Here is a 16,250-nt window from a genome sequence, read left to right as displayed (position 1 = left end):
AGGCTCACAAAATCATTTTAGACCCAAGCCACCCCCTGTACCTGGACGTTGAACTACTCCCCTCTGGGCGCAGGTATAGAGCACCCCTCAGCAGGAAAAACAGAACTAGACAACCATTTGTGCCAGGTGTGATATCCCTCCTAAATAGCTCGGGCGAATGTTCCTATCGACTGACAAAGGCAGTAAGTGTTTCCTTTATTTTGGCAGTGACCTGTATATTCTTATTCATTATGATCTAAAATGGGAAACTGATCCTAGATCAGCACTCCTACTCTGAGATGCTTTGTGAATACAGGCCTGGGGTTGTGATTTGCATTGTGATATCGTGTCATTCAACCCACAGCTTAAGGCGGCCACAACCCTGGAGGCTGCTAGTGAGGTCATGGAGGAGGAGTCTTTAATTCTGCGTCCGCTGGGGGTCCTCAGCCCTGTCCAAACATGGGAGGACAGGGAAGACATTGTGCGGTTTGCTGCGAGGGGCTATTTGGATGTTTGGTTGTCATGTGGACCATTAAGTATGTTTTGTACAATAACTGCTGAGTTGGGCCTAGTCACTTTTGGCACTGCTGTGAGATAAAACCCTTTACAGTAATTACTTTTATGAGCTCAGTCTCTTGTGTCCCTCACTCTGTGTTGTCCTTTTTGTTGTTTAAACCAAATGAAAGGAGGACTGGCTACATTGGGCTTGCTAGAGGCATCCTGCTGTATTCAAGCAGATATTACTAGCCAGACCTCTCTCTGCAGTAGACCTCACGCTCTTCCACGTGAACTTCTCAGCCCCCGGTAGTGATGAGAGAATAGCTGAGAACATAACGTATGGCTACTGGAGGGACTGGCTTATTGGGGTGGAGTGTAAGGAAAATGTCATCAATCTTCAATGCAACTGATTAATCATCATGGATGATTTTTAGTCCAGGACACGGCTGAATCTGGGTCCTGGAAACAGGCATAATAGAGGAGATCAAGGAGAGAATGTTTTTATATATGAATAGTAATGCATTATGTTTAGGAGAAGTACGTCAGCCTCTCAAGATTCATCCTAGGTCATATTGTCTTTGTTTGTGTCTTCTTCAGGGATGTGAGTCTCTGACCGTCAAGAAGCTTCTAGTCTTCGTGTCTGGCCGGGGGACACACTGAGCTTCCCCACACAGCCCACTATGGAGTTCCCGCACACTCGGGGAGGGGGGGCGACGACACACATACTCCAGACGTAGAGGAGTCCAGGACCTCAGGCATACTCCAGACGTAGAGGAGTCCAGGACCTCAGGCATACTCCAGACATAGAGGCGACCACGACCTCAAGCATACTCCAGACGTAGAGGCGTCCAGGACCTCAAGCATACTCCAGACGTAGAGGCGTCCAGGACCTCAGGGATACTCCAGACGTAGAGGCGTCCAGGACCTCAGGCATACTCCAGACGTAGAGGCGTCCAGGACCTCAGGCATATTCCCGACGTAGAGGCGTCCAGGACCTCAGGCATATTCCCGACGTAGAGGCGTCCAGGACCTCAGGCATATTCCCAACGTAGAGGCGTCCAGGACCTCAGGCATACTCCAGACGTAGAGGAGTCCAGGACCTCAGAAAGTACTCCAGACACTCATGCTGGCTTGAGAAGCCTCAGTGGAGAAACCAGGTAGACTAAGACAGTGAGCAGGTCAATGCCTCAGACATCTAAGAACAAGACAGCTGTTTGGTCCTTGCAACATGTGTCCCTCCAGTTAAAGATCAGGTGTCAGTCTGACTGTTTCTTTATTATCTCTGCATTATCTCTGGGCAGTCCCAGGTTCACTATCTACAGTATGTGAAGTTTATCCAGGGTGGTCCTCCTGAGAAACAAACTACAGACACAAAACAAGATGCTGTCACCTTCACCCTGACTGGGGGTTCCGTTCTGGAACACTTTGTTGTTGACACATCTGACGTGCTAAAGTTCTGTAGATAATAGCCCCTGGGCCAGAGGGCCAAAGAGGGATCCACATGTTTCAGCTTATTGATTACTGTTTTGGTGACTAACTTTTATTCATGGCTGTGATTACTACATTTGTTATAGTCCCTGTCTTTTATTCATGGCTGTCAGAGGTAGTCAGTGGCTTTTCCATGTCACTTACGTAATTCTGATTATGTAAATAGTTAAGCAACGATGGTGGAAACATCACCATATCACCCACATTAAACCAGAACACAGACCTCCAAATAAATGAACTTGAAGTCATTTGTATTTATTGAATGAATTGGAGCTCTTTATTACATCATGTTAATGCCTACGTGTTCAGGCGCCTGAAGCAGGAGGGAACAAACACTTGGTTTGACACAGTTGCATACATTTTATATCATCTTCAAATTCACTTCTAATTCTATCTACAATAACTGAAGTCCTATAGTTTTGTGTTTTCATAGAAACAGTCAAATTTCACAACTGTACAAGCTGAGATTGCTACATACATTTGACTTTCCAATGAATGATGCTATTGATTCTTGACAAATCTAACTTATACACTGAGTGTATAAAACATTATACACACCTGCCTCTGTCCATGACTGACTGACCAGGTGAATTCAGATGAAAGTGCAACTCAATATAAGGTAATATAAGGTCGTTCTTAATGTTTTGTACACAGTATAAATGCCTCATGAACTTCAACTGTAGATTCCCATCTGAACTGAAAATATAACCTTTTTATAATCTGTTGTTTGTAAATAATATAATTGTTTTAAAAAACACTTATAGCTTCAAAACATGACTATAATGTTGATCTCAACGATGTTCGGTCCTTGCATCCATAGCTATATCTCTTCTTTTGAGAGTGGTTCCATTTATTTAGCCCCGTCCCTCAGCTTTTTACCAAATCAGCGACGGGGCAAAAACTTTTGTTTGAAATGCGGATTGCTCCATTAATCCACCATAAAGCTGCAGACAAACATATATTACATGTCCGTGCCCATACCCACAATACCATAATCCAATCAGACTGCATTTTAGGTAACACACTTACAAATAGGATCAAAGGAGCATACCAAATTATACAGAAATAGCCAGTGATATCCCAGTGCCATGCACATCAAAATAGTCTGACTACTGTATAGCCTAACTACAATTCAATCAGGTATTATGACCAATGTGCCTCTAGTACAGTGTCTGTCTCCATGATATCTGACTCTAGTCTCATGTTACACCAGAGAATCTGGCTGGTAATATGACTGAACAAAGAGAGAACATGGCCCACAATATATAAAGCACTTCAGAGCTGCAATATACTAGGCTACATGCAGGCCATTCTTTATTCTGAGAATGGCTTTAATGCTCAAAATGACCAGAGAGCACAGTAGCACTGACCATGGCATGAGGGAGTTCATTGGAGACTACCCCGACGGTCGGTTGAGGTCAAAGTCCCCTTTCACACTGTCGGCGCCACTGAAGCAGTCAAGGAGCGTCGGAAAGCCTGAGCAAACGGATAATGGATTGGTCTGTGTTCATTTTCCCATTATGTTGAAAAGCCCCTAGTATCCTCGTGTGCTGTTATGGTTTTACCAAGGGTTTTCAGAAAACTACAACCGAGAACCTTTCTATGTTTAAAAAGGGCCCTAGCAGAATAATTATATTCCATACATTTAATGATAGATGTGCTGGAATGTAATGTACTGAATTGGATAATCCATTCATGGACTCTCATGTTTGTTTACAACGTCCCCTAAGAAGCATATTTGTATGTTCTCATTATTGAAATACCCTGGCTAATTAGATCAATAAAAGAAACAATATTGTGATAATTATTTAAGTGTGGTAGTAGAGTCAACAGCAACAAAAAAAAAAAGAGTCCATCAGATGTAATACAGTTAAGATCGGGTATTCACAGTTTTGCACAGTTCAGTGCATTCCCCTCACTCCTTAGCTTCTCCCCCTACAGTGGCACATGCTCCTCCATCAAAATGTCCCCCATGGAGGCCCCTCCCCATAAGCGCTAGAGTAAATAGGCCCGGTGGGTGGAGCTATCCGGGGGCATGGTGGGGTCACACAGGGGCTTAGCGCCTCCCCCATGTCTCCGGCCCCGCCTTTGGGGAGGGGGAGATGGAGTGATGGAGAGCAAGCTGCCGAGAACATCGGGACAGTCCTCTGGGTCAGGAGACAGGGCGAAAAGTGGCGACGGAGGTGATGTGCTATCGTCATGGTTACCAAGGGGCGCCGCCACCAACGGATTCTGAGACGGGCTATGCTTGTCGTTGTTATTACTGTCCCTGATGTCTTTCTCAGCCTCATCTCCTTTCTCGGGACGGTTGTTGCTGTTGGCATTAAAGTAGGTCCAGTCGAGGCTCGGGTAGCGTCCCGATTGGGACATGGCTTGGAGCAGCTTGTCCATGGGGCTGGGACCTTCGTTTGGTCCTTGCTGGGTGGCCTCTTGGCCGGTCTGGGCCGCCAAGCAGAGTAGCTGGGCGTGCTGGCGGAGCTGGGCCAGCTCTTTCTCGGTGGCGGCATTCTGGCGCAGCAGCTCCTTGGTGCGCAGCGTGATGGCCAGCAGGCCCGACTGGCTCAGGATCTCTGCCGTGTTGAGGAAGCGCCGCTGACGCACCAACGAGCAGTCAGACAAGCAGTTGGACAGGTCTACTGTGGCCTCTGGGGCCCAGCTGTCGGCGGAGGACGAGGAGGACGAGGATTTTTGGGAGCTGATGACGGATGGGGAGCCAATACCGTTGGAGTGGGAGGGAGAGGGGCTGGGTTTGGCATGTTGGTGGCAGTAGTGAGATCCCTGCTGGGTGGAGGAGGCAGGGCCACCCATGGAATGGTGAGGGAGGTGGGAGGAGGAGCTTCGGCTGCTGCTGACTTTGTAATAGGATTGGGTTCTGCTCTCTCGCTGGTGGTGTTGGTGCTGCTGTGGTCGAAGATGAGTGGTGGTGGACACTGCTTCTCTCTTGTCCTCCGTACATACCCTCTTGCTCCGGCTCTGGCCCTCTATGCTTCTCTCCTTCACATCCCCTGCACCCTCTCTGCTCTGCTCTGAGCCTTCCTTCCTCGGGTGGGGGGCAATGCGGGGGTAGGAGTTGAGGATGGGGAGGTACGAGTTCTTGCTGTTATGGTTCTTGTTGCTTCTACTGCCCCCTTTCTTGGACTGGCCCTGTGGATTGTTGTGGGCAGGGACGGGGGAGGGTACCCCTGGTTTTTGGATGAGTAGGAGCTGGGTGGGGGCCTTGGAACCAGACAGACTGTCCCATCCTCCCCCCCACGCCAGGGTTCTGTGCAGTAGTTGCTCTGGTCCAGACTATACCATCAGGAGGTTATAACCAGGGGTGTATTGTGACAGAGAAGACAAGGGGAGGTGGTTACTTTCACAGATCAGATTAAACAAACAGGAGCAGGAAGAGGATGAGGAAAGGATGCTATGAACAAATTATTGTCCCGAGGGTAACCTCAAGACAATGCAACCACTAACCAAACATTATGGTAATCTACAACGCTAACCAAACATTATGGTAATCTACAGCGCTAACCAAACATTATGGTAATCTACAGCGCTAACCAAACATTATGGTAATCTACAACGCTAACCAAACATTATGGTAATCTACAACGCTAACCAAACATTATGGTAATCTACAGCGCTAACCAAACATTATGGTAATCTACAGCGCTAACCAAACATTATGGTAATCTACAACGCTAACCAAACATTATGGTAATCTACAACGCTAACCAAACATTATGGTAATCTACAACGCTAACCAAACATTATGGTAATCTACAGCGCTAACCAAATATTATGGTAATCTACAACGCTAACCAAACATTATGGTAATCTACAACGCTAACCAAACATTATGGTAATCTACAACGCTAACCAAACATTATGGTCATCTACAACGCTAACCAACCATTATGGTCATCTACAATGCTAACCAAACATTATGGTAATCTACAACGCTAACCAAACATTATGGTAATCTACAACGCTAACCAAACATTATTGTCATCTACAACGCTAACCAAACATTATGGTCATCTACAACGCTAACCAAACATTATGGTAATCTACAATGCTAACCAAACATTATGGTAATCTACAATGCTAACCAAAGTGTCTCACCGGTTTAACCACCAGGTTCTTGATGACGTAGATGGGGTTTTGCTCCTCAAACGGGGGCATGTTGTGGCCCAGGGAGCTGCTACTGCTGTGGGCCCGGTGGTTCAGGGAGCTGCTACTGCTGTGAGCCCGGTGGTTCAGGGAGCTGCTACTGCTGTGGGCCCGGTGGTTCAGGGAGCTGCTACTGCTGTGGGCTCGGTGGGCCTCACTTACGCTGATACGCTGGTCATCCAGATCATTCTGCACCGAGTCCGAACCAGTCTCTGGGGAAGAGGGTTGGAAGGAGGTGAGAGAGAGAGAGAGAAGAAATAAATAGAGAGAGAGAGAGAGAAGAAATAAATAGAGAAAGAGTAAGAGATAAAGGGAGAGAAACGAAAGAGGGAGGAGATTCATCCTGTTGAGACAGCCACTGTATACATGAGTCATTTAACAGACGCTCCTATCCAGAGCAACTTAGTTGGTGCAATTCATCTTAAAGTAGCTGGGTGAATTTACGATACCAGTATGACTCCTCTGATTCAGAGCGGTAGGTTAAATGTGGAAGACGTTTCGGTTGAATGCATTCAGTTGTGCAACTCACTAGGTATCCTCTTTCCCTTTCTTCCAGTATGTGCTGTACGCAAACCCAGCTGGTCCCAACGTTTTAATGATTCCATTTCCTGGTTGTAAACTGTTTTTTTGTAGGGCTAAGACCATGAACTCATATTGGTACATAAATGAGCCCAATAATGGCAGTTGATCGAAAGGGTGCGCTTATTGCAGGCAAAGTGAGGGCTACCCTCACCAGATATGGGCTGCTCACACAAAGTGAGGGCTACCCTCACCAGATATGGGCTGCTCACACAAAGTGAGGGCATTAGGACCAATGTAACGTCGATGAACAAAGTCGCATCGGCCCAATATGGCCATGCTAGATGGGATCAATATTTGAGCCTGCGTTGGACCCACATCGGGATTGGAGATAACTGCTCTTTGATTCCGATTAAATTCTTGAATTTGAATTGGCCACACCCTACAGAAAGCAGAATTTGAATGTAATTTAATTAAAGGAAGTATAATTTAATTCAATGAAATTCAAATGGCTTATTTATTCAACACAGCACCATTGTAATGTTTATTTTTGACAATGTATGGTTACCAATACCATGTAGCATGAGGTTGAAATATTTCATTATTACAACTCATTCTCCTAAAACAATTTTAAACAATTACAGTGGTCTATAAATATGTTAAGATCATGTTGTGGGTTGTCTATAATAAATCCCTTAATGTAAATAAATAAAAAACATTCCCATAATGCAATAATCAAACACTGCAGTATGGGAGGGAATGATATAACATCTCATTACAAAGAAAATACTGTTTGACATCTGAGTTATAATCAAACTAATATTTTAAATGGTATGTGTATTCTTTGCATGAATTGGTGGCATATCATTTTAATGAAAGATTTGTCAAATTAATGAGACTTTCATGTTTTTCGTCTCAGTTGAATTGGTTTGTTTTGAATTAAATTCTACTTCCTTCAAAAGAGGGCCACCATTGTTCCTGTTCCCAAGAAAGCTAAGGTAACTGAGCTAAACGACTACCGCCCGTAGCACTCACATCCGTCATCATGAAGTGCTTTGAGAGACTAGTCAAGGACCATATCACCTCCACCCTACCTGACACCCTTGACCCACTCCAATTTGCTTACCGCCCAAATAGGTCCACAGACGATGCAATCTCAACCACACTGCACACTGCCCTAACCCATCTGGACAAGAGGAATACCTATGTGAGAATGCTGTTCATCGACTACAGCTCGGCATTCAACACCATAGTACCCTCCAAGCTCGTCATCAAGCTCGAGACCCTGGGTCTCGACCCCGCCCTGTGCAACTGGGTACTGGACTTCCTGACGGGCCGCCCCCAGGTGGTGAGGGTAGGCAACAACATCTCCTCCCCGCTGATCCTCAACACTGGGGCCCCACAAGGGTGCGTTCTGAGCCCCCTCCTGTACTCCCTGTTCACCCACGACTGCGTGGCCATGCACGCCTCCAACTCAATCATCAAGTTTGCGGACGACACAACAGTGGTAGGCTTGATTACCAACAACGACGAGACGGCCTACAGGGAGGAGGTGAGGGCCCTCGGAGTGTGGTGTCAGGAAAATAACCTCACACTCAACGTCAACAAAACTAAGGAGATGATTGTGGACTTCAGGAAACAGCAGAGGGAACACCCCCCATCCACATCGATGGAACAGTAGTGGAGAGGGTAGCAAGTTTTAAGTTCCTCGGCATACACATCACAGACAAACTGAATTGGTCCACTCACACAGACAGCATCGTGAGGAAGGCGCAGCAGCGCCTCTTCAACCTCAGGAGGCTGAAGAAATCGGCTTGTCACCAAAAGCACTCACAAACTTCTACAGATGCACAATCGAGAGCATCCTGGCGGGCTGTATCACCGCCTGGTATGGCAACTGCACCGCCCTCAACCGTAAGGCTCTCCAGAGGGTAGTGAGGTCTGCACAACGCATCACCGGGGGCAAACTACCTGCCCTCCAGGACACCTACACCACCCGATGCTACAGGAAGGCCATAAAGATCATCAAGGACATCAACCACCCGAGCCACTGCCTGTTCACCCCGCTGTCATCCAGAAGGCGAGGTCAGTACAGGTGCATCAAAGCTGGGACCGAGAGACTGAAAAACAGCTTCTATCTCAAGGCCATCAGACTGTTAAACAGCCACCACTAACATTGAGTGGCTACTGCCAACACACTGTCAATGACACTGACTCTACTCCAGCCACTTTAATCATGGGAATTGATGGGAAATGATGTAAATATATCACTAGCCACTTTAAACAATGCTACCTTATATAATGTTACTTACCCTACATTGTTCATCTCATATGCATACGTTGATACTGTACTCTATATCATCGACTGCATCCTTATGTAATACATGTATCACTAGCCACTTTAACTATGCCACTTGGTTTACATACTTATCTCATATGTATATACTGTACTCGATATCATCTACTGTATCTTGCCTATGCTGCTCTGTACCATCACTCATTCATATATCCTTATGTACATATTCTTTATCCCCTTACACTGTGTATAAGACAGTAGTTTTTTTTGGAATTGTTAGTTAGATTACTTGCTCGTTATTACTGCATTGTCGGAACTAGAAGCACAAGCATTTCGCTACACTCGCATTAACATCTGCTAACCATGTGTATGTGACAAATAAAATTTGATTTGATTTGATTTGATTTGATTCAAATTTAGCTTCCTGTGGGGTGTGGCCAATTCATAGAGATGTGTAGAGAACACAACGTTATATCTGAGCCATTATGTTGTCTGTAAATGGAGATAGCCTCAATGGCTATCTCCACTTTAAAGCAGTCAATATTTGTATTCTTTTGACGTTTGAAAAAGTGTAAAACTAATATTGGCGACTTACCGCCACCTGCAGTAAATCTTGTGTCATAACTTTTTTGTGGCCACTAGATGGCGGTCATATAGCTTAAAGCCATTTACAAACCATACGCAACCCAATTTAAAGAAGACAATACTCTGATCATTGGCTAATGGCTGCCAACTCATAGGAATCCCCACACAAATGACTACTTTAAAATGGAGGAAGCCCTCAATGGCAGTGTCCATGCAATATGAGTTATGTCCATGTAATGATCTCTATACATCTCTATGGGCCAATTCAAATTGACCCCAACCCTGGGCCACATGGTGCCAATGTTTGCTGGGGGACAAAAAGAGAATATCTCTTGTGGCCAAAAGTAGAGAGTTACTCACCAGAGTATCCGGAGTCTTTCTCTGAGTCCTTCTCCGAGTCAGACAGTGACATCCTCCCGTTCATGCCCATTCTCCTACCCTCCTGGTCTCTGTGAGTGCCACACTGGGATGCCCGCAGAGTGGCACTGTTACTCTTATCCTTGGCATTCTTAGAGGTGCCCTGGGGTACGCGCTCGGGCCGCTCCCCAAAATGTGCCTGCTCCTTTGGCATCACGGACCTTCAGGGAGGAGAGCAGTGAGAAACATGTACACCGCAATGGCACCAGGTGTCCTCCTGATCAATTTGATGACTAATGCTGGGCTACGTGGCTGGTTCAGCTATAACTCAGTAGAGTAAAGATGCTTTCATATATCCCTACTGTGATTCAGGCATGGATGGCTAGTGTGTACAAAGGAGAAAAGTATATGCTTGTTACCTCATAGTCCAAAATAGGCATATGAACTGAGGAACTAACTGGATGCGCAAGAGATATTCAGACACTCCCAGAGAGGACAAAAGAATACTTCTTAATTGCTAAAAAAAAAAGCAATGGATTTTGACATTACAGCCTTCACCAGCATATACATGACACCAGCTCCACTTTATATAACAGACCTGTGAACTAAATGATCCCCAGCTTATCACTATTAAAGCTCAACCTGAGGGTATCAGAATAGATATTTATGCTGGAGTACCAACACGATAGAGTAATGTCCCCAAGAGGTTGATTGATTAAGGACATCAAATATAACTTTTTCATTAGCCTACATCTTACAGTTCCATCAGTTTATGGATCACGAATGTGGGGAGAAACATGGGACACCATTTTCTTACTTCCTAATGGTCTAAGCTATTTGCTGTTGCCACATTAAAAAAAAAGGATATACAAATCTACATCACCACAATGAACATCCAGCATGACTTGAATAGCGAGTAATTGGAGTAAGCAGCGCTGAGTATGGGCTCACATGTTTGCTATAAGCCGCTGTAACGTGGCGTAGCCTATGAGTAAACACCCTAGGACCTGCATGCGGATGAGGGAGGAGTAACTTGATAAGATCATCTGTGGCTAGACAGCCTCTGTGCAAAGTACCTCCTCCAACCGTGTTATGTAATTGCTGGCTGGCAGTGGCACCATAGCTGCTACATAGAAATAACAACCCCCATTGACACGTGTGCACGATGCACAGAATATTTAGCATCATCATAATATAAAAGCATTGCCAAGTACACAGAACAATTTAGTTTAGTTTTCAGGACCATGGATCACTCATTGTTTCCTTATCATAATCTAGACGATTAAACTCCCGAGTGGGCGCAGCGGGTCTAAGGCACTGCATCTCAGTGCTAGAGGCGTCACTACAGACCCTGGTTCGACTCCAGGCTGTATCACAACCGGCCCGTGATTGGGAGTCCCATAGGGCGGCGCACAATTGGCCCAGCGCCGTCTGGGTTTGGGCAGAGTAGGCTGTCATTGTAAATAAGAATTTGTACTTAATAAACATCTCTACAGATCGGTGTCCCACCCTTGGGATGGTTGCGCTAATGTTATTAGCATAAAGTTGTAAGTAACAAGAAAATGTCCCAAGACATAGACATATCTTATATGGGCAGAAAGCTTAAATGATTGTTAATCTGACTGCACTGTCCAATTTACAGTAGCTATTACAGTGAAAACATACCATGCTATTGTTTGAGAGTGCAGTTATGTACTTGAAAATGTAAATATTGACCAATTAGGCACATTTGGGCAGACTTGATACAACATTTTAAACAGAAATGCAATGGTTGCTTGGGTCAGTCCAAAACTTTGCACATACACTGCTGCCATCTAGTGGCCAACATTTTAATTGTGCCTAGAGTCATTAGTCAGATAATGGCCTTTCTCTTGCATTTCAAAGATGATGGAAAAATATATATATACCAGATCTAATGTATTATATTCTCTAATGTGTTATATTCTCCTACATTCATTTCACATTTCCACAAACTTCAGTGTTTCCTTTCAAATGGTATCAAGAATATGAATGTCCTTGCTTCGGGTCCTGAACTACAGGCAGTTAGATTAGGGTGTGTCATTTTAGGTCCTGAGCTACAGGAAGTTAGATTAGGGTGAGTCATTTTAGGGGAAAATTGAAAAAAAGGGTCCGATCCTTAAGAAGTTTTAACTGACTTGCCGAGTTAAATAACTGTTAAAAACTCAACTCCGCGATTTACGATGGAGTTGAGCAGCGGCTATTATGGGCGAACTTGACCTCTGACGTCACATAAAAATGAAGTTTTTATCAAAAAAACGACTGATTTCAGCATCCAAAGAATACACAGAAATCAGGGGCCTGAAATCAGGGTGCTGAAATCAGTCGTTTTTGATAGAAACTTCACTTTGTGTGATGTCGGAGGTCAAGTCCGCCAACAATAGTCGCCTCTCAACTCCATCGTAAATTGTGGAGTTGGGTTTAGTCAGCTAGCCATAAGCAAAAGACTAAAAGCCCTAACTAAGTTTTCATAAAGTAGTATTTGGGTCGTTCCACCAAAAGAGTTCCTTTTGCATCCCTTTGATATTTTAAGTAGAAGTTGTGCACCAATATTGAATTTTAAAAGCCTGTTATATGAAATGACGTGCCCTATTAATATAGACCACATGGAAAAATCAATACATCAGACTTGCTAAAGTCCTGAAACGCAGCATTTTGACATGTCCCTCTGTGACCCACTTAACCACAACAAACCCCAAGTTTTGTACCGTCATTGAAAACCCAAGTTATGCTCCTGCTTTGAAAAAGTCATTTCTGAAGATTATTATTTATTTCATGTAATTAGTGATTAGTTTACATTTGTCCCTTATTTTAAGGTCAACCGTGTTACGTGAACTGAACTCTCATTAATATGGTGAAACTATTCCCTTTTAAAGAAACATTGAACTAATAGTCAAACCATAGTGTGAAAGCAGGTGAGCTGATTCTACTCTTCTTTTTTTGCCATTTTCTGGTGTTTTGTGGTGGAAAAGTGAGCGGGTTGAGGAGGTACCTGCGCAGATAGAGCTCTACCTGTACAGAGCACATGCCCCTTTTCCCTTCCAGTCTCTAAAGTGCCTTTTTGTTTTGGGTAAAATAAAATGTACAGTTTTTGTCATTGTTGTTCTGAATCCATTGCCCCCAAGTCGTCATTAAATCTACATTAAATATGTTTTATTTAATTAACCATTAAGATGCCATCTATTGTTTTTATGTAACTAAATAATAAAAGTCATAATTGCTCAACAAGTCTGTGACCACAGTTGTCAAATATGTATTTTTGTTTTGTGCCCTTTTTACAGTTTCAGCACCTGCCCCCCAAAAGGTCTGTGCATGGCCCTGGGGTCCGGTATAACACGTCAACCCAGTTACCCATAGAAGACATGCTAGAATGTTTGAACAATAAAATGGTCTTTGTGAAGCTTGCATTCAATTGCCACTCCCTGTTGCACACAACAAGCTTCCAAACCGCTGTCACAAGGGGATTTATGTTTGATTTTTAGATGAAATCAAGACTGTGAGGTCAAACCTATTATTTTAGTTGGTACTTAACAGGTACTTACTGTAGTAGAAATATTTAAAAAAAACTCGTAAAATTGGAAAACGTGTTTTTTTATGAAGTTGAACAAAGTTATTTTTGGGGACCAAGTTACACTTCACAAAAGGCACTAAATTGGTAGCGTGACCTGTTTAAACAGTAGGCTATCGAGTTGGGGATATTGGAACAAACTCCTTAAATGATTAAACTGTTGATATTTGGAGATATGCATGCAAAAGTATGAAGTATAATCATTATGAAGCCAATGTTATAATTTGTCTTACCATTTATTCTGTCCTTGTCCTTAAACCGTCTGCCTTGTCAACCTCACCGCCCTAGGAGCTTACAAGCGTTCAGTCTATAGGCAGATACCAACCAAAGCATCTTTGAATCATGTAGATAACTGTTTTCCTCAAGTTTCAAGTCCTAGCTAGGGTACCATCCTGTAGAAAAATGTTTTACCTCCTGCTCGGTAGGGCATCCTCATCCAGAATAACAATGTAAAAGTATTTCAAACACCCGTTAATGTTGTCGCTGAGTTCTCGAGTTGATACATTGTAACTGGCAATGCACCTATACGCCCTGTCTGTACAAAAAGCGTCCATGATGATGTGCATTACGCATAGACCCTCCTCCTTATCTGAATAGTAATAGCCTAGTGGTGATGCCCCGGTCAGCAGTGACGTACCCATCATAGACAGCAGTGCTGTGGCCAATCCCGTGCGTAAACACGTGTGCGGGCGGCAACATGGTTTAATCCACGTGAGGAGGTATACTGAAAGTAGGCGGGATTTAGGCTCAAATCAGAGCGAAGTGTAGGGGAGCGCATGTGTCTGCCACAGACGCGCGCGCACACACACACACACACACACACACACACACACACAACGCTATAACACAGTGTAAAAATAGACGCGTAGTCGCACACACACACACATGGGCAGTAGGCTATTCATAGATACATTACCAAATGACAATGAGCAAGGCATATATTTTTTACGTATTCATGTAGCTCACACTAGGCTCAAAACCAGTCATGTAGGGATGGCACCATGTTGCATTTGAGATTAAATTGAACTAAGAGTTTATGAATGAGACATCGTCATAATCCTGTCGGGTATTTTCTCAGGTGTGCTGTGAAGCAGCTACAGCGAGACCCACGTGGACGAGAGACCACAGATTTGAGTTTTGCTCGGGTGCGAACGGTATGAACGTGTGCGGCAACATGTGAAAGAATTTCAGAGGCGTGGCCAAGCTCCTCGAGCGCACATGTTCCACGCGGTGAGTGCGTAAAAGCACCAGGGTGGCTCGTGTGTCTCGGGGATGTGGTCATACACATTCGCTGAAAACCACTCCAGAGACTGAATACAATTTCATTACTCTGTTACACTATTCGTTAATGAACAACATATGCAAGGACATGGTAGTTATGTTTACACAATAAAGACCACATATATTATGAGCAATTATAGCCAATTTGATATCATTCATTCTGATTAATTAATTATTGTCATAAATTCTGATTCTTGCTCTGTGTGAATAAATATGTGTGTGTGTGTGTGTGTGTGTGTTAGAAGATTGAATAAAATGTTGACAATAGTGATACAGTAAATCATTTTGTTGAATTTTGTTCACACATTCTTGGTAGGTCAGGAATGTATCAGTATCCTTGGTGCGTCTACTACCGTTGTGCCCTATAGCAAGGCACTTAACCGTTTAAACAGCTCCATTGGTGCCGTTCGCTTCCCTGCCCCGACGTTTCCTACGTTGTGACAGAAGTGGGATGGCGGAAGTGGGGCAATTGGAGTGCAGGGTCCGGACATTTGAGGGGACTGAGTAGTCAAAGCACGTGGACGTGACTTCCTGTTTGGAGGAGGCAGTGTAGCAATCCTCCCCTTGTCCTCATTAAGGACATTTCTCTCTAACAGGACAGATCAGGGGACATTTTTCTCTAACGTGTCCCCTCTCGCAGTAAAAAACAGAGCAGCAAAATGCTTATGTTCCTAGTTATATATCAACCAATGCAGTAAATGTCAATAAACACACTCTAATAAAAAAGAAAAGAAAAAAGAAAACATTTAGGACAGCAGTAGATATATAAATAGTATGGCAACATTATTAAAGTGACCCGTGTTCAATTACTATGGACATAGAGCTGCAGACCCTATGTTGCAGGGTAGAGTACCCGGTGGTAGCCGGCTGGTGACAGTGTCAGGGGCAGAGTAGGGTACTGGGCAGATGGCAGGGCACTAGGCAGAGGCAGTCTAGTGGTGGCTGTTGAACAGTCTGATGGTCTGGTGATAGAAGCTGTTTATCAGTCTGTCTGTCCCAGCTTTGATGCACCTGTACTGTCTCCGTCTTCTAGATGGTAGTGGGGTGAACAGACCATGGCTCGGGTGGCCAATCCAAATTTCTTCAGCCTCAGAGGTTGAAGAGCTGCTGTTGCCCCTCCTTCACCACACTGTCGGTGTGAAGGGAATCATCTCACGTGTATGGCTGAAGTCAGAAGTTTACATACACCTTAGCCAAATACATTTAAACGTTTTTCACAATACCTGACATTTAATCCTATCAGAAATGCCCTGTTTTAGGAATGAGTTAGGATCACCACTTTATTTTAAGAATGTGAAATGTCAGAATGATAATATCACTTTTGTATATTATCTACCTGACTTGCTTTGGCAATGTTAACACATGTTTTCCATGCCAATAGAGCCCCTTGATTGGAATTGAAAGTAGAGAGAATGATTTATTTCAGCTTTTATTTCTTTCACCACATTCCCAGTGGGTCAGAAATTTACATACACTCAATTAGTATTTGGTAGCATGGCCTTT

General features: G+C 44.1%; 1 protein-coding gene and 1 long non-coding RNA gene across 4 annotated transcripts; one reads left to right on the top strand and one right to left on the bottom strand.

Annotated features, from left to right (window-relative positions):
- The first annotated feature begins 67 nt into the window (after positions 1–67).
- On the top strand, positions 68–3,823 carry LOC121841701. Its single transcript, XR_006080737.1, has 2 exons — positions 68–852; positions 1,075–3,823. It is a non-coding gene; the product is annotated as an uncharacterized LOC121841701 (long non-coding RNA).
- LOC112231420 (CLOCK-interacting pacemaker) lies at positions 2,170–14,055 on the bottom strand. Of its 3 annotated transcripts, XM_024398169.2 has the most exons (5): positions 13,878–14,013; positions 13,700–13,773; positions 9,884–10,101; positions 6,076–6,335; positions 2,170–5,253 (listed from the first exon to the last, which is right to left on the bottom strand). In XM_024398169.2, exons 3-5 carry the CDS (start codon positions 10,092–10,094, stop codon positions 3,961–3,963), a joined length of 1,764 nt encoding a protein of 587 aa, XP_024253937.1. In that variant the 5' UTR covers positions 10,095–10,101; positions 13,700–13,773; positions 13,878–14,013; the 3' UTR covers positions 2,170–3,960. The 3 variants fall into 3 exon arrangements, with proteins under 3 accessions (XP_024253937.1, XP_024253935.1, XP_024253936.1); XM_024398167.2 differs by lacking the exon at positions 13,700–13,773 and having other exon boundaries at positions 13,878–14,055; XM_024398168.2 differs by having other exon boundaries at positions 13,700–14,011.
- Positions 14,056–16,250: the final 2,195 nt, after the last annotated feature.

Source organism: Oncorhynchus tshawytscha, linkage group LG33 (genome assembly GCF_018296145.1).
Source record: "Oncorhynchus tshawytscha isolate Ot180627B linkage group LG33, Otsh_v2.0, whole genome shotgun sequence".
In the NCBI taxonomy this organism is placed as follows: Eukaryota; Metazoa; Chordata; class Actinopteri; order Salmoniformes; family Salmonidae; genus Oncorhynchus; species Oncorhynchus tshawytscha.
This window is presented reverse-complemented; position numbering and strand designations above follow the sequence as displayed.

Excerpts from the sequence above, each read along its gene's own strand:
- LOC112231420 (XM_024398167.2), bottom strand. The coding sequence starts at position 14,032 with ATGCACATCATCATGGACGCTTTTTGTACAGACAGGGCGTATAGGTGC. Across the intron at positions 6,336-9,883 it reads GAAAGACTCCGGATACTCTG|AGACTGGTTCGGACTCGGTG; the intron begins GTGAGTAACTCT and ends CCTCTTCCCCAG. Across the intron at positions 5,254-6,075 it reads AGAACCTGGTGGTTAAACCG|TCTGGACCAGAGCAACTACT; the intron begins GTGAGACACTTT and ends CTGATGGTATAG.